The 27360-nt window shown below is 65.4% G+C and overlaps 2 protein-coding genes across 10 annotated transcripts; one reads left to right on the top strand and one right to left on the bottom strand.

The window, feature by feature from the left end:
- Positions 1–1228: 1228 nt before the first annotated feature.
- Positions 1229–13409, bottom strand: TMC8 (transmembrane channel like 8). 9 transcript variants are annotated; one of them, XM_041726440.1, is made up of 17 exons: positions 12659–13121; positions 11985–12065; positions 11151–11491; positions 10815–10959; positions 10328–10477; positions 9932–10014; positions 9286–9422; positions 8857–9004; positions 8346–8516; positions 7927–8066; positions 6366–6489; positions 6002–6099; positions 5671–5854; positions 5371–5501; positions 5122–5280; positions 4629–4707; positions 1229–3881 (listed from the first exon to the last, which is right to left on the bottom strand). In XM_041726440.1, the coding sequence occupies exons 2-17, from the start codon at positions 12055–12057 to the stop codon at positions 3654–3656; spliced, it is 2391 nt and encodes a 796-aa protein (XP_041582374.1). In that variant the 5' UTR covers positions 12058–12065; positions 12659–13121; the 3' UTR covers positions 1229–3653. The 9 variants fall into 9 exon arrangements, with proteins under 9 accessions (XP_041582374.1, XP_041582377.1, XP_041582376.1 ...); XM_041726443.1 differs by having other exon boundaries at positions 10815–10963; positions 11151–11388; XM_041726442.1 differs by having other exon boundaries at positions 10815–10963; positions 11151–11340.
- A 541-nt stretch (positions 13410–13950) lies between these two features.
- Positions 13951–26443, top strand: TMC6 (transmembrane channel like 6). The gene is made up of 19 exons (XM_041726858.1): positions 13951–14088; positions 15612–15760; positions 15912–16045; positions 16277–16372; positions 16642–16800; positions 17394–17499; positions 17644–17693; positions 19472–19668; positions 20483–20638; positions 21008–21159; positions 21255–21336; positions 21452–21549; positions 22089–22181; positions 22454–22529; positions 22942–23075; positions 23171–23347; positions 23458–23536; positions 25764–25828; positions 26184–26443. Exons 2-19 carry the CDS (start codon positions 15705–15707, stop codon positions 26236–26238), a joined length of 1965 nt encoding a protein of 654 aa, XP_041582792.1. The 5' UTR covers positions 13951–14088; positions 15612–15704; the 3' UTR covers positions 26239–26443.
- The last annotated feature ends 917 nt before the right edge of the window (positions 26444–27360 follow it).

The raw sequence follows: 27360 nt of genomic DNA, 5'->3' as shown, positions 1-27360 counted from the left end.
TCAGCCTGCTTCCCCAAGGCCCTGGCAATGGTCTCTCCTGCCCCCGACTGATGTCCCCATTGGCTCACCCAGCAGGGCCAAGCAGAGCAGCAGAAGGAGCCTCATGCCTCTTCTGGTATAAGGACCCTCTGCTCAGGCTAGCAAGAGCTCGCTCAGCGGGGCCACCCCACTCTGGGGCCCCTGGGATGCTCCTAGGGTGAGTGCCTGCAGCAGGGAGATAACTGGAGGCCCCAGCACCCATGGCCTCAGGAGCCAGAGCTGGGCCCCCACGCCCCTGGGAGGGATTAGGAGGCACCTTGGCCTTGGAGCCGAACCAGGGCTAACACTCAGCCACCACCGCTGAGCTGTGGGGGCCTGGGCTCGTTTGGTGGCTAGATGTCTATGTCCCAACCCCTGGAATATGTATGTTACCTGGCAAGGGGGCATTAAGATTGCTAATCTTCTGACCTTGAGATAGCATCAGTATCCTGGATTATCAGGATGGGGCTGTTATCAGGAAGATCCTTTCCAATGCCACCCAACCCCGGGGAGGGGGGGTGGAGTCTGACACATGGGCAGGAGAACTGGTGGGCCGGACCCGTTAGAGAAGCAGGCCGGAGAGGCCACCGCTGCCCATCTCACACTGGCTCATTAGTGACCACCTATTGGGCACCTGCTAGGTGGGCTGGGCTGACACCGGGCTCAGCCCCCAAATTAAAGTTCAGATGGATGAGGCCCCTGGTCCAGGAGCATGATACAGTGTGGCAGCTCAGACTATGGAGGGGCCCTTCCTCATGCCCATGGACGGGGTCATTCCCTGGGATCTGGACCCAATGCCAGCTAGACCAAGAGGCCAAACGACATCTCATAGGATGGCATGACCTTTTCAGCAGCCTGCAGCAGAGCTCACTGGATCTGGGGAGCAGGGTGGGGTGAGCCAGGAAACCCCAGGTGGACCCCTCAGGGCTGGGGACTCAGGGCAGCCTGGAGCAGGGGAGGGCTGGGCCAGGACACAGTCAGCACCAAAACAAACCCTGGCACCTCCCTGCCCCAGGCTGCTCTGCTCCTTCCAAGCCAAGCCTGGAGCTGCTGGACAGGTTCATTTAGTTTGTGCAGGAAACGCCCATTTGGCTGCCTTCCCTTCCATTTGCTTTTTTTTTTTTTTTTTAAGATTTTATTTATTTATTTATTCATGAGAGAGAGAGAGAGAGAGAGAGGCAGAGACAGGCAGAGGGAGAAGCAGGCTCTATGCAGGGAGCCCAACATGGGATTCAATCCTGGGACTCCAGGATCACACTTTGGGCCAAAGGCAGGTGCTAAACCGCTGAGCCACCCAGGGATCCCCTCTCTCTCTTTTGTAGCCAAATTCCCCTCCAGAAAGTCTATCCTCACTCTGCTGAGGTGGTTGGGGCAAGGACTTAAAGGAATTGATGGTTGAAGAGAGACAGAGGGATCCTCTAGGCTGCTGCCAGTCTGTCTCCCAAAACTCGTGTTTTTTTCTCCATGTTCTGCTCAGGGGATGGGTTTGAGCTCAGGCAGCTCACGAGAAGCCTCCTCCTTCTGTCAGTGAATTTGGGGAGCAGGTCAGAGGAGAGCGTGGTGGGCGGACTCGAGAGACATTTCCCCTCGACTTTGGTGGGTTAGGGCATGTTTCCTGCCCCTGCCGGGGCCCTCGCCAGCGGCCACCCGTGTGCCATCAGACTGGAGGTGTTTGCAGAGGAGGCTGGTTCTCTGGCCTGTGCTGTCCCTTCTCTCCGGGGCCTGCATGTAGGCCAGGACTCATTAGGACCCAGGTCACCTCGATTGTGTGGAGCTGGGGCTACAATAATAAACCTCAGTAACTCAAGGCACACATCAGGATGCTTGCTAAGTCGTTGCTCATTTAATTCTCACAGCCACTCAGAGGACGGTGGTCTCGGCCCCATGTTTCAGCCGAGCAAACGGGCCCAGTTTGACTTCCCCAGGTCTCCCCAAGCTTGTCTTCTCGCTGGTGTTGCACTTGGCTGGGTCTCAGTGAACATCTGCTGAAGGCATGAGAGAGTGATGAGACAAGGACCCTGGTGTTCCAGCCTCCTAGCACTTGGGCACCAGCAGCATCACCCCTGGGGACTCATCACAAGACAGCGCTGGGCCTTATCCTTAGAGTTTCTGTTTCTGTTTCGTGGAGCCTGAGAATCTGCATTTCCACCACGCTCCGGGGGGGCAGCCGCAGCTACTGCTGCAGGTCGGGGCCACGCTCTGGCCCTAAGCTGCTTGTTCACATGTGTCACTTTCACCTGGGACAGGCCGGTGGCCCTCTGCCCGTGGAGCACACAGCACTGTGTGTTTCCCCGGAACAAGGCTCTGCACTTGTTGACAGACTGATGGGTCATGTGACACTGAGAGAACAGTAACAGGAGGAGCCGAACCAGCCAAGCCTTCAGAGCCCACATGAAGGCCTGGGCCTGAGGGCACCAGGCCAGAGCTGCACCCAGGCTGGACATCCTGCCAGGTGCCGGGCCCCTGGTGGAAGTAGAGGCTTGCCAAGCATGTCGTGGGCTTTCTCCTGATCCTCCCTCCTGACAGTTGTTCTTTTTTTTTTTTTTTTTTTTAAAGAATTTATTTATTTAAAAAAGAGAGAGGGCATGAGCAGGGGGAGGGGCAGAGGGAGAGGGAGGAGCAGACTCCCTGCTGAGCAGGGAGCCGGATGCAGAGCTTCATCCCAGGACCCTGAGCCAAAGGCAGATGCTTCCCGGACGCCCCCCAACAGCTCTTTAGGCCAGCATCCTCAACCCTGGCTGCTGGAGAGAGTCACCTGGCAGCTTTAGAAAAAGTCCCGATGCCTGGCTGCTGGCTGCACCTGGGCCGACCACATCAGCAGCCCCGGCATAGGGCCAGTCCCCTAAGGCTGAGAGCCAGGGACTGCGAGCCACTGGAGAGGCAGGGGCGGTGGGAGACCCCGGGCTGCATCCCTGCCCTGCCTTCACGGCCCAGGCGAACGCCTCTGTGTGTCTCTCGGCACAGGTCTGTACACGCCTAGCACCCTCCTCTTCTTCACCACTCTTAAGCCACAGCTACGGGTGGGGGAGGCAGTGAGAAGGGGCACAGAGGAGGGTTAGCAACAGGTCTGCAGAAGGTGTGGCCGAGGGGCCCCTGTTCCGGGGTCTTGAAGAGGCCAACTTTGTTGATGTGGGGTCCTGGGTTAGAGCGGACTATGAGGAACCCTGCCAGGGAGAGGCTGGCCGTGGACTCTCTGTTCCGCAGACTCCAGTAGGCCCTGGAACCCCCCGTCCCCCTCCCCACCCCCATCAGGGTCAGGAATGCACGCCCGGTGCTGGTGCAGGTGTGGCTCCGGAGCGGGGGCTGTGGGGGCCCATGTGCACCCAGAACCAGCACGCCCTTGGTGCGCCAGGTCTTGCCCCAGTGGGAGCACTTCTGAGCACCCCCATGGATGTGTATTTATAAACTGCACTCCTGGGTTACTGCCCCGACGTCCTAGGTACGTTATAAAACATTCACCAAAAATAGTCTACAGGACTGAGGTAAAAACACAAACACAACTTCCCGTATTTTCTTCCTGCTGCCCCTGGGCTCTGCCTCCAGCACCAGGGCGCGGGGGCTGGGGCCAGGGGCACTCTGGTTGTGGGGACGTAGGTCAGGCCCTGGGGACGCTCTGGCGGAGGCAGGAGTGGGTGCTACAGCTCCGCGCCGCTGGAGAAGCGGAATCTAGAGACGGAGTCCTCGAGGCAAGGTCCCGGCCTGGGGGCCCTGGGGCCTGGGGAGCCCGGGCACGGAAACCCCGGGCAGAAGGACCGCGGGCGCGAAGCTCGGGAGTGGGGGGACTCGGGCCCCACAGGGACGCCGGGGCCCTCGGGCAGCAGCCGCGACAGGTCCTCCACCAGGTGCCACTTCTCCTGGACTTGCTGTGGCGGAGGGGGGTGGGGACAAGCGGCGGTTAGGAACGATGCCCCGCCCCCGCCCCGCCCCAACCGCGCCCCCAAGCGGAGACCACGCCCCTGCCCCAAAGAGTCCCGCCCCCAGAAGAGGCCCCGCCCCGCCCGACCTGAGACCACGCCCCCTCCAGGTTCCCGCCCCAGCGGTCAGAAACCACGCCCCTCCGCCAGAGTCCCGCCCCCAGAAAGAGGCCACGCCCCTTCCAGGGCCGCCCCAGCTAAGCCAGAGACCACGCCCCTCCACCGAGAGCCCGGCCAGAAGAGGCCACGACGCCCCGTCGGATCCCGCCCCGTCCGATCTGAGACCACGCCCTCTCCAGGATCCCGCCCCAGCGAGGTCAGAGACCACGCCCCTCCGCCAGAGTCCCGCCCCCAGAAGAGGCCACGCCCCTTCCGGGTTCCCGCCCCAGCGAAGCCAGAGACCACGCCCCTCCGCCAGAGCCCCGCCCCCAGAAGAGGCCACGCCCCCGTCGGGTCCCGCCCCGCCCGACCTGAGACCTCGCCCCACTAGGGCCTGCTCACGCCCGCCACCTAGAGCCGGAGTTCAAAGGTCAGCTCTGCTGCTGGTGGATGCCGGTGATGATACTGCCGTAGCATCCTATCAGACCCGTGTCCCCAAGCCAAAGGCCATATTCCTGGGCCATATTCCTGTCATGTGGCTCCGGGCCACACTCCGGGGCCACGTCTGGCCCCTCCCTAAGCCCAGCGGACACTCACCCACACCAGCTGCTTTCGGAGCCCTCGGATGGCCCTGGCATTGGCCTGGGACTGGGAGATGCAAATGGTCAGGACAAGGCTTTGGACAGACAGGGATCCGAGGTCAGTCATCCCTGGATGGAAGGTGTCTCCCCTACTTTCTCTCCCCACCTCGGTGTCTTAAAAATGCCTCCCGGGGTTCTCTTCTCTGCAGACCCCTTTACCTCCCTCTCCTTCCTCCCGCAGAGCCCCTCTGCTCTACAGGGCAGGGTTTCAGCGGGTCTGCAGGAGGCACTGGGCTTCCCCTGTGGTCACACAGGTGCCTGCTTTACAGGTGACATACCCAGGGCTCCCTGCCTTTGTGCCCATGCTCCGTCCTCTGGGACCCTGCCTCCCTGGCTCTGCTTGTCTGGCTCCCAGAGCCCAGGAGAGAGCCTGGGGTGGGGGGGCCATGGAAGGAAGGAGCCCCTCCCCCGGGGTGCCCTCCCATGACCCCTGCTGCCCTGAGAAGCACCTGAGCAGGACGAGAAGGGGGAAGCTGAAGGCGTGGGAGCCGATGTAGTGGAGGATGCGCTGGCCAGAGGGCGGGAGCCGGAGGGCCACCAGCTCTGGGACCACCTGCCAGGGGGCCGAGTAGTTGGAGAAAAGGCCACAGTCCCAGGAGGAATGGATGCTGGGGAGAGACAGCCAGGGAAGGGCTGGCGTCAGGGCCCCAGGTGACAGCTGCCTGCCCCCCGGCCGCCAGCGCCTCTGCGGCCCTCACCTGCTGACCACGTAGCCCAGGGGCATGACGGCCAGGAGCAGGCCCAGGATGAGCACCAGCTGGAAGAAGAAGGTGGAGCTGGAGGCGCGGAATCGCCGAGGAGATGCCTTGGAGTTCCTCATGAGGGTGTACTGGGGGCAAGTAGTAGCACACGGGGGTCGTGAGCCAGTCCCCAGGTGCCGGGGAGCCTGAGGCCCAGGGAGGTGACGCTGAGGGGGCGGGCAGAAGCAGGACGGGATCGTGGGCCCCAGGCCCCCCCAACCTGCACCCCCTGCCTCCTCCCAGCCCGGGAGGCCTCACCTTCTTGATGTAGAAGGTGAGGAAGATAAAGATGCTGTTGAGCAGAGGCAGCAGGGGACAGTAGAAGAGGCCCATCCAGGTGACCGTCTGCCCCGCCACGATGTCCAGGACGTTCTTGGGCACCAGGAATTCTTCTCGGTCCAGCCACGTCCAGAAGCTGCCCGTGAACCGCTCCACCAGCAGCCTGGGGGAGGGGAATGTCCAGGTACCCCCATCAGTCATGACCACGTCGTTCACACGGAGACGGGTGTGCCGAGCTGCCCGCCCTTGGCTGTGGCCAGCGGCCACCCCCGGACAGGCCCCGTTCTCCCACGATGTCCCCGTGCCTCACCTCCTAGGCAGGCTGACGCAGAAGGCAAAGGCCACGGTGAGGAGGAAGTTGAAGATGCTCAGCTTGTACAGCTCTTCCCCGACCGCGTTTTCCCAGCACTGGAGCAGAGGGGGACTGGTCACCCCCGTCCCCGGCTGCCCCTCCCCCCCCCCACCGGGGGCCTCTAGGCTCTAGGAGCCTTGCCCGGAGTCCCATCTGATTGCTAAGTTAGCACCTGGGCCTCCAGCATAAGATCTGAGCAGGGAAACGCCCCTGCCAGTGCACAGTGAACTGGGAATGGTGCCCCCTGGTGGTGTGCGGCCCTCAGCAAAGGTGAGACTGGAGAGGGACAGGAGGGACAGGCTTTGATGGAGCCACCAGTCACCTCGTAATCACAGGCGTTGTAGCCGTAGGCCGCACAGCTCGTCTTGTTTCTGCCGATACACAGCACGGTCTGGCCCAGAGAGAAGGAGAATATCCCCAGGCTGGCCAGCTTCAGGACAACGCACCTGGGGCGGGGTGAGGGCGGGGAGTGGGGCTGTGTCAGGGGGAGGGGCTCAGGTGCCACGCTCGTTCCACCCGGGTTACAGGGGTGGCTGGTCTCTGAGATGGTGTCTCTTCTGGGTCCGGCCCCCTCTAAATCCAGAGCCCAGCCTCCTTCCAACCTGCTCCGTCCCTGGCAATGTTTCCCAAAGCGTGTTCCCTAGAGTCTTGGTCTCTAGATGATTCCTGAGAGAAGGGTTCTATTTTTAAATCAGTTTAGGGAACACTGTGGGGCCCAGCTGCCCCCCTCAGCCCCCCACTGCCAGCCACACTCAGTTTGGCTGTTTGCAGGCGTATATGGGCCTTCCATTGTCTCACAGCAGGGTTGGTCTTCCTCCTGCCTGTCGATCCCCTAGCCGTCTTACACCGTCTTACACCGTCTTACACCGTCTTACACCGTCTTACACCGTCTCATACGCCCCGATCCCATGCATCCCCCTCCTGCATAATGCGGCACCGGATCGCAGAGGTGGGATGGTGTACCCCCAAACCAGCACACGCACATTATGCCCAAGCGTGGACTTTTAGCGTTGACAGGCACAGAAGTCTCCTGCTGTTGAGGGAGGCTGGGAGGCAGGGTGAGTAGGGGCTGATTTTTTTTTTTTTAATTAATCCTTCATCCTTTTGAGCATTTTGAACTTTCTACCATGTGCATGTGCTACTACTTATTCCAAAAATAAAGTTTCAGACCACAGTCAACCTTGGAGGAAAGCTGAATGGGCTGCATCGGCACCAGGGGAAGCAGAAGGGAAAGCAGACAGAGCTAAGTGGGGGGGCGGGGGGCTGTGGTGACGGGACAGGTAGCAGACAGAAAAGTGAAGCTGGAGCTCATGGTAGGGGGCTGCTGCGCAAGAGGGGCTTCAGGTCCAAGGCAGGATCCTGGTCCTGAGAGGGGGCACAGAGCAGAGCATGGGGGTGGAGGAGGGCTTGCCCGTGAACCTGCACCCAGCAGGGCACGGTGAGCTTGCCGTCTGCGGAGGCACTTGACCTCTGCGAGCCTCAGTTTCTTCATCTGTCAAATGGGGCTGAGGAAGGTCCCCACTTTTGCAGGTCACGTGAGGGTTGTCAAGGTAAGGGGTGTAAACCCTGGGGGCGTGTGAGAGCTGTGTGCCTCCCGTGTGTGTGGAGCTGGCTCCCAGGCCCTTCTGGCTGTTTTGTCCCTGGCCCCTCTGAATGGCTGCTGCATGGTACAGGCTGCTGGCTTGCTTCGGACAGAAGGGACCGGAAAACCTTAGAGGGAGGTTCCCGAGACTGTGTTGTCTGGAAGTTCCTGCATGCTCAGGCCCTCTGGTGCCAGGGGGTCAGATGGCCAGCAGGACACAGCACCCTCATGTGCCCCCGGGCCTTCTGAACCTGACCCTGCCCACGGGGGCCCACCTGTCACCCCCAGGGGCGGCACTCACCAGAGGAGGGCGAGGTTGATCTCAGTGTTGGGGGGGTAGTTCTCCAGCTGGATGAGGAAAACAAATAGCAGGGGCCCCAGAAAGTTGACCAGGGCGATGACCCCAGGGGGCAGGTACTGCAGCAGCACGAACAGTGAGTCCTGCAGGAAAGAGCAGGTAGGGGGTGCCCATGGACTAGGGGGGCCCGGGCAGCTCCCCCACACCCTACAGCCCCCTCAAGTGCCACTCTGGTGCAGGCCTGGCCTCCGGAAGCCCTCGGACTATTCCGGGTGGCAGCTCGGCTCTCGGGTACCACGGGCAGAGGCGGTGTCAACCTCCCTGTGCGTCTCGGCTTGCTCATCTGCCAGGTGGGACCGTCCCGTCTCCTCCCACCAAAGCTGTGGGCAGGACTGAACGGGTGCACGTCAGTCGCCTGGCACCTCTTTGTTGTCCTGCGAGTACTTGGTGGCCCAGAAGATCACGCTGATGGCCCCAACCACCAGGAGCCCGATGAGGACGTTGACCCGCAGGTAGGTAAGCAGGTGGCAGATCCTCTGGGTCCGGGTCTGCTGCCGCACCTGCAGGAACCGACGCCCTTCCTCCAGCTCCACCTGTCGTGGGGGCGGGGACACAGACCGTCAGGCCCCCCGCGGGCAGGGCGCTGCGTGGAGGGAGAGGGTGCCCGTCGGGTCCAGGTCAGCGATTGTGGGGGGATCCAGGCAGGGCTGGTGAGTCGCTGGGGCAGGGGCGGCGAGGGACGGAGGCGGCTTTCATGTGGACCACCCTCCCTGCCCTGTGTGCGTGTGCTCACGCCCGAGCACTGGCAGAGCCGCCCCTCTGGCTAGAACACCCCGTGCACGCGCCTGTGCACACACTCCCAGACCACCCCCGCTCGCGTACATAGTCACGCACGCTCACGCGCTCGTCCATGCACCAGACACCTGCACACACCTTGAACTCGTTGCTGATCTCATGCTTCTTGATGGTGGCTGCTTCCTGCCCCCGGATACAGAAGTCCCAGGAGGAGAACACTTTGACGCTGACGGGCGACCTGTAGTCCTGGCCCAGAAACAGCCTCTGTGGCAGCCCCTTCACCATCCTGGAGGGAGCAGGAGGCCAAGGCCCATGGGGGAGGGGCTCCGCCCTGGCTCAGGTCTGGGGTGGGAAGCCCCTGACGGCCCGGGGTGCGGGCATGTGGTGGGGGTGGGGAGGCAGGGGCGGTGTCCCCGGCTCCGCAGCTGGGGACGCACTGTTCGGGCCCTGGAACCATGGATGAGCCTTACTGAACAGGAGCCGGGGCCCTCCTGCTACCTTGGGGTGCCACACCAAAGGGGGGGGGGTGGTCAGGGAGAGAGGGCGAGGCAGAGGCTCTGCTCTCACCGCCGAAGAGTCCCACAGAAGCAGAGGAGGAGGCAGGCCAGGGGGCTCAGGAGGTAGGCCAGGCGGATGCTGTAGGCCGAGCCGCTCTCCGGACCCGCCCGGTAGGCGCCGTAGAAGAGGTAAGTGTTGTTGAAGGCCTAGGGATGTGGATGGTGACAACGGGGTCATGAGGCCCTGTGCTAAGTGCTCCCCGTGTCTTAAGTCTCTAATTCTCATAGTTACTCATCCCAGGGGAGCGGGAGCAGCCGCACGTCACAGTCACAGGGCCGTTGGGCAACTTGCCCAAGACCACACAGCTCTGGGGAAGAGGCAGGGTGGGATACAGGATCTCGGGAACCACTCAGTGGCTTCCTGGGATGAGGGTGGGGGGGTGTCTGTCCCACAGATGTGGACCCCTTCCTCCTCTGTCCTTTGCACCCCGACCCCAGCTGGGTGCTGGGTGTCCCTGGGTCTGGGCCATGCATACTGGCCGCAGCCTCTCTCTGAGCCCACCACTGTCCCCGCCAGCCTGTTTGTGTAAAACCGTTCCCCTAGAAGCCAAAATGTCTTCGGAGGGACGGGGATCCTCTTAGACCTCGGTCCCCTGGGGCCAGTTGTCCAGGTCCCCCAGCCTCCCTGGTCCACAGCCAAAACAGAGCTCACTTACCCTGCCGGTTAAGACATTCCAGAGTTGATTGTGGAACCTGGGAACACCAGTCTGGGACTGGAGGCCATCAGAGCACTGGAGGGCTGCAGGGGGGAGAGGGGACCAGCAGGGAGGGGTCCCCAAGGCATAGGTGAGGCTCTGTGCCCACCTCCTCCATAGCCCCCCATCCTGGGGATGCCCGAGCAGGGCCCTGAGGAGGTGTCAGGAGGCAGGCCACGCACGAGGCGCGGTCAGGGAGCGTCCCGGGGCTGGACTCAGGCAGGAGGGAGCCCAGGATCAGGACGCAGAGGGTCAGGGCTGTCCCGTCCCAACACTCTGAGCCCTGCACCAGCCCCCAGGGTCCTCAGGGTGCAGGTGGGCGCTCGGGCCCTCATTCCCTCGGGCCGGGGCACTCACTGAAGTTGAGGGCCGGGCCTGGGTCACGGGGGCGGAGCCAGACCAGGGGCAGCAGGACGAAGCTGGCGGTCAGCAGCAGGGTCAGCAGGTTGAGCAGCAGCAGGAAGCGGAGAAAGGTGAAGTAGGACTGGATTCCGGTGCCAAAGAGGCCTGCGAGGGGAGCCGCGCCGGGCCAGGGGCCCAGCTGGGAATCCGAGGGCCCATCGACCCCGCGGGGTGCGGGCGACCCGCCTCCCGGACCTCAGACCTCCAGGCTCCCCCGCAGTGCCTGTGATGGCCACCAGGGGCTGCTGTCACCCACGCTCGGGGCAGGAGGGGTGTGCAAGGAAGGAGGGCGACGTTTGTTGGGGGTGGGGGGGGTGGCAGGGGGTTGGTGGGGGCAGGGAGGGCGACGGCAAGCGGGATGGTGGCCTCCTCGGGTTGCTAAACTGGACACTGAGACTCCAGGGAGGGGTGGTGGGAGGTGGGGTGCGGGTGGGGGTCCTACCTCCGATCTCGTAGAGGGCCCCGTCCCAGAGCCCGAAGCCCTGGGCCAGCCGCCGCGCTGCCTCCCCGAGGCGCCGCCCCACTGCCCGCCGCCGGCGCTGCCATCGCTGCCAGCAGGAGGTCTTGGCGCCCTCGGGCTCCCGCAGCTGCCTGGGATGGGGGGGGCGTCCCTGAGCCACCCGCACCGCGCCCCGCCCCCCCGGGCCAGGCAGAGCAGTGCCAGGGGCCAGAGGAGTCCTGCCCCTGCTGTGACTTCCCCCCATCCAACAGGTGCATCCTCTGGGTGCTCCACCCACCGCCACCCCCTGGCCTGGCCTGTCAGCCCCGCGGCACCCACCGGATGCAGCGCTTGTCCACCATGGCATAGGGCAGCTCCCGCACCAGCGCCTGGGAGGACTGCAGCCGCGCCATCTCCTGCTCCCACAGCTCCTCCACCCCGGCTTCTGGCTCCCGGGAGGCCTGGCCGGACTCCACTGACCACTGCCTCAGCATCTCTGCGGCGGCCGGGAGGTTGGGGGCGCTGCCTCCTGGAAGGGACGTGGGGTGCCTGCTGGGCGAGCGTCAAGCTCTTGGCCCTGGTACGGCCAGAGATGAAGAGAGAGAATTCAGCTGGGGCGGATCCCGGCTCAGTCCCCGTCCACAGCTCAGAGCAACACACTGCCAGAGGCCTCAGTTTCCCTGTTTGTCAACGGGGAGAAAGGTCTGAAGAGCACGGACAGATGGCCCGTCCCAGCAAAGCCAAGGCCAGGCGTAGCCACAGAGGACTGAGCTGGGTCCCAAGGCCTGCGGTACCCGTCCCCCCTGCTGCCGGGGGCCACAGGCCTTCTGGGTTACCCCTTGGCAAGACAATTCTGGCTCTGCTCCCCCCGCTAATTCTTCCACTGGGGCCCTGCCCTACACCCCGACAGTTCCTAGGATCAAGTATCCCGCGGCACCCCGGATTTGGACGTGCTGGGACCCCCTTCATCCCCTACCTGTGGTCCAGCCCCCAGGACTGGGTCTGCCCCGCCCCCCAGGGACCCGCGATGAGGGGGCGTGACTACAGCCCCAGACTCGGGAAGGGGACCCTGGTGGCAGCTATAACCCCTACCCCCAGCAGCCCCACACTGCGGGGCTCTCCCTTTTATCTCCTCACTCTCTGCCTCCTCCCCCCACTCTGCACCCTGCTCACCTGGGGACAAGGGACCCGGTCCCCAAGGAGCCGCTTGTTGGACCCACTCAGGGGCCAGGCGGGGCGAGACCATGAGGGAGCCTGGGATGGGGGGAGGGGGATGGTTGTTGGGGTGTCACATGACAGGAACCCCAGCTCTCCCGCCGTCTCCTCCCCCTCCACTTCTGGCTCCCACCTCGACAGTTTCCTCTGCTTTCACTGGGGCCGGGGCCGCCACTTCCTGCGGCGCGGGGCGACCAGGCAGGTGGATGGTGTGTGGGGAGGTGGCCTCTGGACCCCATGGGGTTGGGGTCCCCAGGGCGAGGGTCGCCCCCATCTCCCCCTCCCCCTGCTCTTTTGTGCTTGTCCCCACCAGATCTCTCTAGGCCTGGGAAGCCCCAGCTGGGGCGGGGGCCTGGCTGCTTATCTGCGGGTGGCAGGCTGTCCTGGGGAGAGCGGGATGGTGACAGAATGGGTGGGTCCCATCGCTCGGGGCCGCTGGTTCCAGAAGCCCTTGGCCTTAATCCTTAACTTCCCTCCGGGTCACTGGCTCTTGGACAAGGCAGGGACTTAGAGCCTGGAGGATGGCAAGGGCTCAGGAGTCGGTGCCATCTGCGCCAGCTAGGCAAGGTGTTCAAGAGCCCCCTTGGCCCTTTGTGTGTCCCGGGGTCCCCTGGGAGACCCTGTGGTCTTACCCTTCTTGTGCCCGCTCCTCCCTCCTCAGGGCCCAGTCCAGCCTGCTGAGCTCTGCGGGCTTTTCTGCATCCCTGCCTGGAACCCCTTATTTCTCCAAGCTCCTCCTCCACGCCAGGCTCCACGCTGGGTGCTGGGGCCCAGCACCCAGTGGGTTCAGAGAGTGGGGGCGGGGAGAAGAGACCAGCAAAAGTACATGTCAACAGGAAGTGGCAAGTGCTCCAACAGGGAGGCTTCCTACAGGACGTGACCTGCAAGTGGGGCCAGGTCACGCAACTACCATGTGGCTGGAGCATGGATGGGTGTGCGGGGACGGGGCGGGGTGGGGGGAGGCAAGGGCTGGGCAGGCCCGGGGGGCCTTGTGCCAAGATGCAGCCCGAAGTAACCCGCCTGAGGCCCACAGCGGTGGCTGCAGAGAAGCCCCAACCCTGACCCCTCCGACTTTGTCCAACTTCAGGTCAGCGGACCCTTCACCGGTTGCATCACATCTTTTCACTCGGGAATCCTGGCTTTGCCCACCTCTCTGCCTTCCCGCCCGCCAGCGTCCCAAGGCTTCCCTACACGGGGAATGTGCCCCCCAACACTGTCCAAATCCCCCCAAGTCTCACCCCAATCCTGGGAGCCTGCCCTCTGACCTGCCAGGCTTTCTCAAAGTGGGTGCTCCCCGATGGACCAGACTCTGCCCTGGGAGAGGACCCCCGGGGGCCTGCTGGTCATCCGTGCGCCCGGAGCGCAGTCCACTCCCCTCCCTGCTTGTCCACTCCCCGGCTTGGGGGGGCGGGGGGGCAACCAAGGCGGCAGCAGTGGGCACAGCAGGTGCCCCCTCCCGGGTCGCGCCCCCTCCTCCCCGCCTAGCCCACAGGAGCAGAAACCCCGCCCCGCCCAGGGGGTGGCCCCGGCCCCGGAGCCGGCTCGGGAAAGCCGTTGGTCCCCAGGGGTTGCGGGGAGGGGAGGGTTGCCCAACGCGGTGTCGCAAGCCTCCATCAGCGGAGCCTTGCAGCCTCGTGTCATCTTGATGACCGCCCTGGGAAACGGGGGGCTGGGAGGTGTCCCCATCTGAAACTTGGGGAAACTGAGTCCCACGGACACCGCGGACTCCACCGCGACTGGAGTCGACCCCGCAGCTCAGGCCTGGGGTGCGGAGGACACGGGGCGGCGGGTCGGCAGGGAGAGGGCAGGGTCGCCCGAGGCGGGGCGCAGGGTCACGTGACGCCGGAGGCCGGCCCCCAGGTGGGCCGGGCGGGGCGCTGCTCCCTCCCGCCCCCTCCCGCCCCGCCCCCCGCGCCCGACCCAGGTCGCCTCTGGGCCCGGTCACCTCCGCCCCGCCCCCTGACCCCGCGGCCCCGCCCCGGGGGCCGAGCCCCGACCGCGGCTCCCGGGACAGGTGAGCGGCTCGCGGGCGCGCAGGGCGCCCCTCCCCCGCGCCTCCCAGGTAAGCGCGGCCACGGGGTGCGGGCGGGGCGCGGGCCCCCGGGGAGGGGCGCACCGCCCGGCAGCCCCGGGCCCTCGCCCCCGGCCCCCCCCGGCCCCCCGGGCCCCCCGGGCTGCGGGAACGTTCCCGGGGAGCGGCTCCACCCTGCCCCTCCCCACCTGCTCAGGGCTCAGGAATGGAGAACCCCGGAAACCCTGCGGGGCGCGCCGGCCCGGGGAGGGCGGCAGGGTGCCCGCTGCGCCGAAGTCCTGGCGTCGCCTGGGGGAGCCCGGGGAGCCCCCAGCCCCGCGGCCGCGGATGCCGGGCCTCTGAGCACCTCCCACCTCCCACCTCCCCACGACCCGCGCCCCCGAAGGGGTGTGGGCCTGGGAGGGGCTGAGTGGAGGGACCCAGACCTAGGGACAGGAGCTGGGGGGGGGGCACACCCTCACCTCCAAGTCCATCTGTTTGCCCCATTCAGCTCCCTGGTGGTGGTGCCCCCGCCCCCCATCGCCGGCTCCCGCTGGAGGGAGAGGAAGGGGCTCAGACTTTGCGGGGCTGGGCTCAGAGACTGGACGGCCTGCACCCCTAAGTGAGGACGCTCTTTGGGCATCCTGGCCGCCCCCCCCCAGGAAGCCCCCTCGAGCTCAGCCAACTATTCCGAGTGCTGGATTCCCTCCTGCGCGTGGGGGAGGGGGAGGGGGAGGGGGGGGGACGGGACTGGGCCCCTGCTGGGCTGCGCCCTGCGCCACTCCCACCGGGTGAGGAGCCCAGACAAGGCCGCCCTGGTTCCAGTTGCCCCGGGCGGTGGCGGAGGGCTCAGCCTGGACAAAGGCGGGACAAAGGCGGCCTGTGTAACCCGCCCCCCCCCCCAGCCAGCTGCCCGCCCCACCCCCGGGTGATGGAATGTAGGGGAGTCGTCTGCCGGGGCCTGGTGACCTTGCAGCACCCTAGCTCAGCCGGCGTGGAGTGCCGTGATCCCCGTTGGGGGGTGAGGGCGGGCAGTGCTGGGTGGGGGCGCAGCTGGAGGACCCCCCACCCAGGGGGGTGCTGGTTGTGGGGCGAGGTCTAGCCGTGGGAGGGTTTCCTGTGAGAGGAAGTGCTCTGGGGTTACAGGGCAGGCACAGGAAGGTCTGGGAGCTGCCCTGACCTTTTTCACCAGGAGGGTCGCGGATACCTGGGCCCTGGGCCGAGCCGGCGCCTGGGGGAGCTGCTAGGGGAGCTGCGTCCCTGGGCCCCCACCCCCTTCCCGCTTCCCCGGGACTGGGGACTGGCGGGACTGGGGACTGGCGGCGCCGGAGAGGAAACAATGGGGACTGCTCAGACCCCCCCACTTCCTTCCGCTCACCCTCAGGCAGTGGAAGGGGCTCCCCCTCGCCCGTTCAGGCAGGAGGTTTATTTGGAGTCACTGACCCAACCACGTGTTTGGCTGGGGCTGGGGGGCCTCGGCCGCGGGCGCCTCCCACGGGCCCCAGGGAGCGGGCGGTTTGGCCCGGCCCCAGGCACTGAAGGCCGCCTCGGTGCACCACTCCCTGTCTCCCCAGATGGGCAGCGGGAGGCTCCGGAGGCTGCGCCCAGGCTCTGAGCAGCCCTGAGCAGCCGTAGGTCTGCAGACCGGCTGGGCGTGGGTCACCGACATGGCCCAGCCACTGACCTTTGTCCTCAGTGTTCCCGAGACCCCGGAGGACCATGGGTAAGTGTGCTGGGGCCGGGGCGGTGTGGTGGGGCTGCTGGAGGGCAGGGATGTCCCCCTCATCCTCGCCCCAGAAGCCACCTGGACTGGGGCCTGTGGACAGGGGGGCAGCCAGGGCAGCTGAACCCCGCCCCCCCACCTCATCCTGTAGCCCGGAGCCCAGCCCCTATGATGAGAGCGAAGTGCACGACTCCTTCTATCAGCTCATCCAGGAGCAGAGCCAGTGGGTGGCCGAGGAGGGTCTGGAGCTGCAGCAGAGGGAGCCGGGCCCCCTGGAGACCCCAGGTGAGCCCCCCAGGCGAGCCCCCAGGCCAGGCCCTGGGTGTGGCTCAGGCCCCCCGGGCACAGGCGCTGGGATGGGGATGTGGCGGGCGGGGTGCTGAGCCTGGCCAGCCTGGCAGGATGCCGCTCCCAGTGGGCTGCAGGCCCGGGGTGGGGATGGGGTGGGATGGGGTGGCGGACGTGGCTGGCCAGCCGGGTCTCTGGGACCTCTGGATGTGTCTTCCTGCCTCCTAGGCAGCGGCCACCAGACCCTGCTGGGGCCCGAGGACCCCCTCGTCCACAGCACGGCCACACTCCGCATCTTGGCCAGCATGCCCAGCCGCACTATCGGTGAGTGGGCCCTCTAGCCCCCGCACCCCGGGGCGCCTGGGGCTTCAGGTGGGGATCTCGGCCCCCGCTCCCGGCCACTGCCCGGAGGCCCCGCACCGCCCCTGCGGCCCCACTGGGTTCCAAAAACGACTCCGGAGTCATAGGGCTAAAAATAGGCCCTTGGGAACCCGGTGGTGCTGGAGGCCTCTTGGAAAGGGACTTCCTTGGGTCCTGGGAGGGGCGGGGGCTGGGGGGCAAGGCCGGCGCTGCCCCTGACCGCCCCCCCGCAGGCCGCAGCCGAGGGGCCATCATCTCCCAGTACTACAACCGCACCGTGCGGCTCCGGCGCAGGGTCAGCCGGCCCGAGCTCAGGGGCGTGGGGCGCTCCGCCCGGCCCAGCCTCCGCCTCTACGACCTGGAGCTGGACCCCGTGGCCCTGGAGGAGGAGGGTGAGCCAGCGGACCCATGCCCCAGGGATGGAGCCCCCACGCCCCCACGCTGAGCGCTTGGGTGGGACACGTGCTGCCGGCTTCGGGCTGTGACGGTGGCGAGCAGACCAGGCCCAGCTGTCCCGCGGCTTGCTTTCCGCCCAGTGACACAGGCAGGAACCAGCTAAATGGAAGAGCAGACTCAAGCTCAGATGAGGGTGACTGAGGAAAGGCAGGCGGCACGACGGGGATCCAGGGAGGCTCCCTGGAGGAAGGGACACTAGCACAGAGAGCCTTGTGCAAAGGCCCTGAGGTGGGAGGCTGGTGTGCAGCAGGGCCGGTGTCACAGGTCAAGGCAGTGAGGTTCAGGTGCACTGGGGGTCAGAGCAAGATGCTTGTGGGGACCCAGGAGGAGAGTTAGGGTTCATAGGCTGTGGTGGGGAGTGGAGACAGCTAGTGGGGGCCACGGCGGGGTCTGGTGTGGATTGTGCAGGCGGAGAGCGGCCGGCCGGGCCTGGGCGGGTGGGCTGAGGTCTGCGGGCCTGTCCGGGGCCCGGGGACAGGTACAGGAGAGGGGCATGTGGCGGGGGCTGACAGGGCCCCTCCTCCTGTAGAGAAGCGGTTCCTCCTGGTGAAGGAGCTCCAGGGCCTGCCGGTGGCCCAGCGGGACCACATGCTCCGCGGGATGCCCTTGGGCCTGGCCGAGAAGCGCTGCCTGCGGTCAGTGCCCGTGGCCTCGAGACCCGCTTCCTTGGCTCTTCCCGCTGGGCGGCGGGTGGGCAGCGCCCTGGGCACGCGGCGGGTGGCTCCCGGGAGGGACTGGGGCCTGTCCCGGTCCAGCCCTGAGGCCACCTCTGCCCCCAGAGAGGAGAGCCGGACCCTGACGCGGAAGCGGCGTGGCCGCCGGGGCCGCCGTCCATCCATCCATCCTTCTGTGCATCCATCTGTCCATCCATCCATCCATTCATACTTCCATCCATCCATCCTTCCATCCATCCATCCTCCATCCATCCATCCACCCATCCTTCCATCTATCTGTCCATCCATCCATCCTTCTGTCCATCTATCTGTCCATCCATCCATCCATCTGTCCATCCATCCTTCCATCCATCCATCCATCCTCCATCCATCCATCCATCTGTCCATCCTTCCATCCATCCATCCTCCATCCATCCATCCTTCTGTGCATCCATCTGTCCATCCATCCATCCATCTGTCCATCCATCCATCCATCCATCCTTCTGTCCATCTATCTGTCCATCCATCCATCCATTCATCTGTCCATCCATCCATCCTTCTGTCCATCTATCTGTCCATCCATCCATCCTCCATCCATCCATCCATCTGTCCATCCATCCATCCACCCATCCTTCCATCTATCTGTCCATCCATCCATCCACTCATCCTTATGTGCATACCATCCATCTATCCTTCCATTCGCCCATCCACTCATCCTTCCATCATCCTTCTTTCTGTCCATTCATCCATCCATTACTCATCCATCCATCCTTCTTTCTGTCCATCATCCATTCATCTTTCCATCCATCCATCCATCCATCCATCCGTCCTTCCGTCCATTCATCCATTCATACTTCTATCCATCCATCCTTCCATCCATCCATCTGTCCATCCCTCTGTCCATCCATCCATCCATTCATCTGTCCATCCATCCTTCCATCCATCCATCCATCCATCCATCCATCCATCCATCCATCTGTCCTTCCACTTGTCCATCCATTGGTTCATCCATCTGTCCATCCTTCCATCCATCCACCCATCCTTCCATCTATCTGTCCATCCATCCATCCTTCTGTCCATCTATCTGTCCTTCCTGATGTCCATCCATCCATCCATCCATCCATCCACTCATCCTTATGTGCATCTATCCTTCCTTTCATCCATCCATCCATTCATACTTCCATCCATCCATCCTTCTGTGCATCCATCTGTCCATCCTTCCATCCATCCATCCGTCCTTCCACCCATCCTTCCATCTATCTGTCCATCCATCCATCCATCCATCCTTCAGTCTGTCTGTCCTTCCGTCCATTTGTCCATCTGTCCATCCATTCATCCATTTTTCTGTCCATCCATCCATCCATCCATCCATCCATCCATCCACCCACCGAGCCACCCAACCATTTATCTCCTCCACCCACAAACATCGACCATGCTTAGCTCGGGGCAGGAAGGTGAATGAGCATGGTGCCTGGTTCCTTTAGGCACTTGCCGTCTAGGGGAGAAGACATCAGGGAGCGGGCTGGGAAAATCCAGAGCCCCAGAGGTGTTTGCTGAGGAGTGAGGAGAGTTTGAGTCAGGCTGGCTTCTGAGGGGAGGTGCTCATGTCCCACAGGGAGGTTAAACACGAGTGGGTGGGGGAGAAGCAGAGGAGGGTGATTGGGTCCTGGACGGGCAGTGCGAGAGGCCCGAGGTGTCACCGTGTTCTGCAGCGGTGTCTTGCGGGAGGCGCCCACCGTCTCAGTGGGCAATGGGGCCCGCCCTCTTCCAGCCGCTATGGCTGGTGGGCACCGAATTAGGCGGGTTGATGGGTGGTCAGCGGTCCGCAGCAGGCAGCCCAGGGCGCGGCGCTGGAGGAGGGGCAGGGCGTCGGTGGAGGCCCATCGGGCACCCCGAGGGCTCCTCAGAGTGGGTGGGGGTTTCAGCTGCGGGGAGCGTCCCTGACTGCCTTCTCCCCTGGCCTCTGTGTCCCTTGTCACCTCTGTGCCTGGCTCTGCTCCTCCCAGCATGTCGCACTCTTTTGGGGAGAGCTACCGGGTGGGCAGCACGGCGGGGGTTCATGCCGTCACCGTTTTCTGCTCCTGGGACCACAAGGTGACTCAGAAACGGGCCTCCCGCGTCCAGCACGACAACATCCGAACCCATCTGAAGGTGAGCCACTCCGGGGGCGGGGGAGCCCCTGGGGCCACTGCCCGACCTGCTGGGCTCCTGCAGACCTGGCCCGGGCACACTAAGGTCCACGCAGCTGGAGCCGCAGGGGCCCCTGGTCCCAGAGACACGGCTTAGCACCGGGAATCGTCCCGGGGTGCGTCTCTAATGGGGGGGCGGACTGGGAGCCCCTGTTACTAGGACACTGCTCGGCAGGTGTGGCGTGTGTGTTAGGCCCGGTCTCTGCTGGTAGCCTGTCCCCTGTCCCGTGCAGACTCCGTGTCAGGTGGCCCCCACCCCCAGGGGCCGCCGCTCCCCTGCGAGAGGCCTAGTAGGCTGCTCTTGGGGCTCCTGCCCACGCGCACCCGGGCTCAGCACAGCAGCCCAGGGTAGGGACTGTCAGTGTTCCCTGCTGCCCATGAGCAGAGCCACCTCCAAGGGTCAGTCCCCTGCCCAAGGCCGGTGGCCAAGTGGGGCCCGGTGGGAAGGTCTCTGCGTGTCTGGGGTCTGTGTCAGGGGGGCCCCAGCTCTGACCTGGCCGATGGGCCCTCCTGCCCTCGGGGAGCTCCCGTGGCTGGCCGGGGTGTCCTTCGTGCCTCGGGGCTCCTGGTCAGCTGGGGGGCCGCCCACCTCTACAGCAGGGAGGGGGGCTCAGAGGCAGGGGTGGGGAGGGAGGGGAGGGCCGGGTGGTGGCATTGGGGGTGGGAGGGTGGCAGCCCCTTGGTCCCCCCGGGCTGCCCAGGGGACCACCCCCAGGTCCCCGTGTGTGTCTGCGCGTCTGCCGTGCGGTTCCTGATGGGCTGGCCGCTGCCCACAGGAGCTGCTGGCCGAGTGGCAGCTGCGGCAGGTCCCCCAGAGCCTGTGCGGGCGGCTGCGGCAGGTGGCCGTGCTGGGGCTGGTGTGGCTGCTGTGTCTGGGGACGGCGCTGGGCTGCACCGTGGCCGTCTACGCCTTCTCGGAGCTCACGATCAAGGTGCGGGCCGACGGCGGACAGTCCCCACGGCCCTGGCCACAGGGTCAGGCCCCTGCTTACTTCAGACGGGTCCCTGGTGACTGGGTCCCTGCGCCGCCACCCCGGCCGCCCGCCCGCCCTCTCGCTCTTGCTCACTCACTCCTCCTGCCTCTTCTGTTTCGCTTTCCCAGACACCTGCGTCCCCACCCCCTTCCTGTGTGGTTTGACTGGGAGGCCTGGGCGGGCGTATCTTGGGGGGGTAGGATGGGGGCCGCCGGTGCTCCTTCCACCCCGGGGGGCCCTGCGGGCAGCCCCCGGCAACCAGGGCCCGTGGGTGGAGCCGGCCCCAGGATGGGGCCCCTGCCGTGACCGCCGCCCCTCCTCCTGCAGAGCCCGGTGTCCACGGAGCAGGAGGGGGCGCTGCTGGCCCTGCCCACCGTGGTATGCGTCCTCAATCTGGGCGCCCCCTACCTGTACCGCTGCCTGGCGGCCCTGGAGCGGCACGACTCCCCGGTGCTGGAGGTGTACGTGGCCATCTGCAGGTGCGCGGCCAGGCCGGGCAGGTGGAGGCTTCCTGGGGCGCGGCCTCTGTCCCCCGCTCCGCTCTCAGCCCTCCCTGCCTCCTCGTCCCCTACAGGAACCTCATTCTCAAGATGGTCATTCTGGGGATTCTTTGCTACCACTGGCTGGGGCGCAGGGTGGGCGTCCTGAAGGAGCAGGTGAGGTGGGGGTGCAGGGAGGGCAACCCCCAGGGCGCTGCCCTGCTGCCAGGGGTGCGGGTGGCGGGCAGGGTGGTGGCCAGCGGGTCAGGGGCCGAGGCCCGGTGTCTTTCAGTGCTGGGAGAACTTCGTGGGCCAGGAGCTGTACCGGCTCATGGTGCTGGACTTCATCTTCGTGCTGCTGGACACGCTTTTCGGGGAGCTGGTGTGGAGGTGAGGCCAGCTGAGCCCCCGGGCCGCCCTCGGGGGGCTGGGCGCCGCCCACCTGGGTGCTGCTCCCTGGAGGCCTCCGTGGAGGATGGGAAATGCACGAGGATGGGGGGGCGGGGGTGCGTTTCCAGAAGGCTCCCGGGCGCTGGCATTGCTGCTGCTTTTATTTCTATTTGTTTTTTTTTTTTTTTCTGGGAATATGTGAGTTTAATAATAATTTTAAAATGGGACGTTTAACAGTCAGTAAAACGTTTGATGCCGCTTGCGCACGTTTAGAGCTGGGCGTCGGAAGGACCACGACGTGGGGCGCCTGGCTCAGTGGGGGGAGCGTGTGACTCTGGATCTCAGGGTCATGAGTTCGAGTCCCAAGTTGGGCGTAGAGATTACTTAAAAAAAGAAAAAAGAAAGAAAAAAGAGCAAGCGGAAGTCAGCCGTAGCCCGCACCCCTCGGCGGAGGACCCGAGTGGGCCGGGCGCCTGCCTGCTGCGGCCCAGCCCTGGGGTCGGTGCTCCCTCGTGACCCTGGGGGCTCCTCGGCCGCAGGCTCATCTCTGAGAAGAAGCTCAAGCGGGAGAAGCCGGAGTTTGACATTGCGGGGAACGTTCTGGAGCTGATTTACGGGCAGACCCTGACCTGGTGAGCCTCTTCCGCTTGCCCTCGGCCGCCGGGCTCGCGCGGGGCCGGTCCCCTCAGGCCTGCAGCGGGGCCCCCTTGGCAGTGTGCGGTGACGCGGGCCCGGCCCCTCACCCCTCCGGGGCGCAGTGCTGCCCCTCCCCGGGGACCTGAAGCCAGCCGGGCGGGGGCTGGGTCACGGAGGGCGCGGGGCCTCTCGGGGTGACCTGAGCCAGGCCGCGTAGACCTGGGGCCGCGCAGCGCTCGTGACCCCGGCCCCCCTTCCCCCTCCCCAGGCTGGGGGTCCTCTTCTCGCCCCTCCTCCCCGCCATACAGATCATCAAGCTGCTGTGCCTCTTCTACGTCAAGAAGGTAAAGGTGCCCGCGGAGCCCTGCCCTCCGCCCGAGAGCCGTGGGCCCTGCAGCCCGGGGCGCCGTGGGGTCGGCTGAGTGTGCCCCCACCGCGCTCCCGGGCCGGCCAGCAGCCCGTTGGGGTGCGCGGTGGGTGCCGGGTGGCCAGATGCGTCCTGGGGTTCGGGCGGGCTCGGTGGCTGAGCCTCTGTCCAGGCTGCTCTGTCCGGGCTGCTCGACGGGGCGCCGTGTGCCCAGGCTGCGGGGCGCCGGCCCCGAGGTGGCCGCGGTGCCTGGTCTCCCCTCTGCCAATCAGGAGGCGGAGCTGGGGAGCCTGCCCCCCCTTCCCCCTACCCCCTCCTGTCCCCCTGCCCCCCCAGGCCTGGGGAGGGAAGTCGGGCGGGCGGTGGCCGAGCTCAGTCTCTGTCCCCAGACGAGCCTGATGGCCAACTGCCAGGCGCCCCGCAGGCCGTGGCTGGCCTCGCACATGAGCACCGTCTTCGTCTCGCTGCTCTGCTTCCCCTCCTTCCTGGGAGCCGCCGTCTTCCTCTGCTACGCCGTGTGGCAGTGAGTGGGTCCTCGCCCGGGGGGCGTGGAGCCGCCCCTGGATTCGGGGGGCTGCCCGTGCCTGGCTCGGGGCTCAAGCCGCCGTCCGCCCCCAGGGTGAGGCCCTCCAGCACCTGCGGCCCCTTCCGGACCCTGGACACCATGTACGAGGCGGGCAAGGTGTGGGTGCGCCGTCTGGAGCAGGCGGGCCCCAGCGTGTCCTGGGTGCCCTGGATCCACCGCTACCTGGTGGAAAACACCTTCCCCGTCTACCTGGTGTCGGCCCTGCTGCTGTGAGTGCGCGCAGGCGGGCGTCGGGGAGGAGAACCCCGGTGGGGCCATCCTGTCCCCCCGGCTGCTGCTCAGGACCCCCCCGACCGCCTGTGTGTCCGGCTCCCCGCAGGGCCGTCATCTACCTCAACATCCAGGTGGTGAAGGGCCAGCGGAGGGTCATGTGCCTCCTCAAGGAGCAGATCAGCAACGTGAGTGCCCCTCCCTGCCCTGGGGCCACCTCCTGGCTGGCACAGCCCCCCAACTCCCTGGGGCCACCTGCTGGCTGGCACAGCTCCCCCAGCCCGGCTGCCGAAAGGCTCGCCCTGTTAGTAGGTGTGGTTCGTACTGAGCAGAGACGGGGAGTGAAGCCGCTGGGCCGCAGAGACCCCTCAGGACAGGGCTCCAGGGGACGGGCTCAGGGTGGCACGGGGTGGGGGTTGGGATTTGGGCTCCAGCTGAGAAGGGCGGCATGTTAGGGCGTGCGGGCCTGCGGGGGTGCAACCTCTGTGAGGATTTTTGAGACTCAGGAAATAGTTTTTGGACTCTTTGGGGGACTCACATTGGGACATGGATCCCGTTCAGTGCCCTCATTTTGCAAAGGAGTGGAGTAAGGTTAAAAGCAGTCCTGGATTTAAGTCACTTTTTTTATTTTTAAGACTTTACTTACTTATTCATGAGACAGAGAGAGAGAAGCAGAGACACAGGCAGAGGGAGAAGCAGGCTCCCGGCGGAGAGCCCGATGTGGCACTCGATCCCAGGACCCCGGTGTCACGCCCTGGGTCGAAGGCGGCACTACACCGCTGAGCCCCCTGGGTGCCCTAAATCACTTTATTATTATTTTTTAATTTTCTTAAAATTTTTTTTTTAACATTTTATTTATTTATTCATAGAGACACAGAGAGAGATGCAGAGACACAGGCAGAGGGAGACGTAGGCTCCATACAGAGAGCCTGATGTGGGACTCGATCCCTGGTCTCTGGGATCACGCCCTGGACTGAAGGTGGCGCTAAACCCGCTGAGCCACCAGGGCTGCCCCCTGAGTCACTTTATTAAGCGCGTTGCAGTTTGTCATCACAGCGTGAGAGGCAGGACGGGCCCAGGACCGGGGACGCCCACTGCACGGTGGGCCCCTGGGGGTCTGCCCGCCCCGAGGGAGGCCCTTTTCCTGCTCGGCTGCTGGGCCCCCCATCCTGCTCAAAGCAGGTGACCGCAGAGTCTGGGGGTCGTCCTGCCCTGGGTGGGCCCTGACCTGCCCCAAGGCTAGATTCGCACTATGCCTGGGCTTGAGCCACGTTGGGGCCAGCTGTGTGCGTGGCCCGGCGTCCACGTGGGGCCGGGGGCTGCACCTCCTCATGGTGCGCGCTGGTGGCTGCCTGCGTCGCCGTCTTAGGAGGACTTGGGGGTCCGGCGCGGGGGGTCGGCGGGCAGGACAGGGCTGGGCTGCGGGGGCCTGGGACCCTGCTGCTGGCTCAGCGATGCCGGGCAGGGGCTGCGGGCGGGAAGGTCCCTGAGCTCCCACATCTTGGGGGTTCCAATAACACCACAGGGGTCCCCGCATCGCCTTCCCTGATACATGCGGGACGGCGGGGCGCGCCCACCGGGCAGGGCTGCGGGCCAGGCGTCTCGGCTGCGGTGGGCACCGGCCACAGCTGCCGGAGGCCGGTTTGGGCAGCCAGCTCCTGCCCTCCTGCGGGGCGGCTGCGCCGGGTGGAGGTGCGGGGCCGATGCGGGAGGAGCAGCCCAGCCCCGCCTGCTGGTTCTCCGGGTGGGAGAAGAGCCCGCACAGGCTGGGCCCTGCCCGGGATGCGAGGCCGCGGGGCCGGGCCAGGGTGGCCGACTCAAGGGCACAGTCCTCTGTTCCCACCAACTCAGACGGAAGGAGCCTCAAGCCAAGGGCTGCGGGCAGGTTCCAGAAGCCGGACAGAGGAAGGAAGGTGCTCCCCGAGAGTCCCCAGAAGGGACCAGTCTGGCTGAGCCTGATCGCGGGCCCGGAGAGCCGTTTGGACTTCCGAGCTCCAGAACCGAAATGTGACCCTGTGTTGTTTTAAGCCACCAAGTTGGTGGCAATTAGAACGAGAGCGGGAAGCTAACACAGGCCCTGAGCTGCAGACACTTGTCCCCCGTTCACAGCCGGTGACTCTGAGGTCAGGGAGGAGGGAACTGGCCCGACACAGAGCCATCAAGTGGCGGGACTAGGTTTAGATCAAGTCAGGCTGGCTGTGGCCTTCACCGCGGCCCCGACCACATTCCTTTTTTGCCTTGGCCGCTAGGAAGCTGAGCTCTCTACATATGCCCGTTGCCTGGCTCATCCTCGTTTGGTGCCTCCTCCGCCCTTTAATTTGTGCTTGTCGCATGGAATGGTCTGGAGCAGGGCTGTTGGGGACAGATGGGTGGACAACCTCTGTCCCCTCACCCTTTGCGTTCTGGCCTTTCCAGGAGGGGGAGGACAAAATCTTCTTGATCAACAAGCTTCACTCTGTCTACGAGAGGAAGGAGAGGAGGTGAGGGGCCGTGGAGGGGTTGGCGGGAGCGCGGAGGGGCGGGGGCCGGGCATGGCGGGGCGCTGGGAGCGCCCACCTCCCCCCTGCCCTCTTCCCCAGCTCTGCTCCCATGCTGCTGGGTGCTGTGGCTCCTTTCCTTCTAAGTCGGGGTGCCTGGGAGCTGCCCCCTCGGTCCCCCTGGTGCAGCCCGAGGCCCCGGGGCTCAGCCCTGGGAGCCGCAGGTCTGTCCAGCTCCTGGGAGGCCTGAGGGCAGCCTCTGAGGGCTGTTGGGAGTCGCCAGAGGGACTTTTCGCCTCCAGCGCCCCGAGGTTACGGGGCCCCTTACCGACACTCCCCCCCGCCGCCCTTCCGGCAGGGCTGGTAGGACCCAGGAGGCCGAGCGGCTGGCGGGCGATCCGGACGCCTGGTAGGACAGCGACAGGCCTGGCGGCTCTGCATCTGCTCACGGGTATGGCCTGTGCCCGGTGCCCCTTGTTTCCGCGGCCCTGGAGGCACAGCTGCCGCCCCGGACTCTGCAGCCTGTGAGGGCTGGACCTGCAGGGGGGCGGGGGGCACCCAGGGGACCCTGTCCTGCTTGGGACTCTATTTATTGATAAAATGTGTTTTGCAAAATGAGCTTCTCTTGGGATCCTGTGCTTCTGGCCAGGCTGCTGCGAGTGCGCGAGCCCCGCCGTGCCGCGTGCACCCCCTTGCCCTGTGGACAGCCTGGAGGCGATGGCCTCTCAGTCTCCCATGAGCCACGGGGAGAGGGGCCTGGCAGGCCGAGGGGCGGCCGGCACGCAGGCCTGGGGCAGGAGGGGGTGTGGCTGCTGTGGCCGGTGGTGGGGAGACCCCAGATCCTGTGGGGTGCTGGGAATGTGAGGGCGGGAAGGAGCCCGAGTCCCCCGTCTGCGGGAGCTGGGGGCCAGGCGTGGCCCAGGTGGGGAACAGGAGGCGAGCGCGGCGATGGGTCCCGCTGCTCCTCGTCCCCGGGGCATCCCGAAGAGCAGGGCGGGGGCCTGGGCGAGGCAGTGCGGAGGGACGAGGAGCCCACCTGCACGGCTAGCAGCGCCCCCGACAGCTCTTGGCCGCGTCTCGGGCACGAGCGTCACGGGACAAGTTGGGGCAAGTCCTGAAAGCGTGAGGCCGGCACCGGGCTCTGGGCCACGTCCGTCCTGGCGCCTCCCTGTGCTCGCAGGTGCACTGTGGGGTGGGTGGACACAAGACGCGCTTCTGGTTGGAGCCGTGCTACCAGGTTTCCCTGCCTGGCACGCATGTGGCCCTGTGAGGCCAGCACAAGCTGCTCAGGACAAGTGACAGGGTGTGAGGGCTGTGTGGGTCCCGTCCTGCTGTCGAGGCATTCCGTGGGTGTGTTCCATCCGTACAATCCGCCAACTGAAGGTTGTCCCCACTAACATGGGTGGGCCTCACCCAATCAGTGGAAAGACCGGAACAGCAAAGCCTAGGTTTTCTGCAGCAATTCGGAAGCAGTTCTGTTCTGCTTGAGGCTGCAGCCTCGCCAGCCCCGCCACCGCGTGAGCCAGCGCTTCACG

The sequence above is a fragment of the Vulpes lagopus genome, chromosome 12, assembly GCF_018345385.1.
Source record: "Vulpes lagopus strain Blue_001 chromosome 12, ASM1834538v1, whole genome shotgun sequence".
Taxonomy (NCBI): Eukaryota; Metazoa; Chordata; class Mammalia; order Carnivora; family Canidae; genus Vulpes; species Vulpes lagopus.
This window is presented reverse-complemented; position numbering and strand designations above follow the sequence as displayed.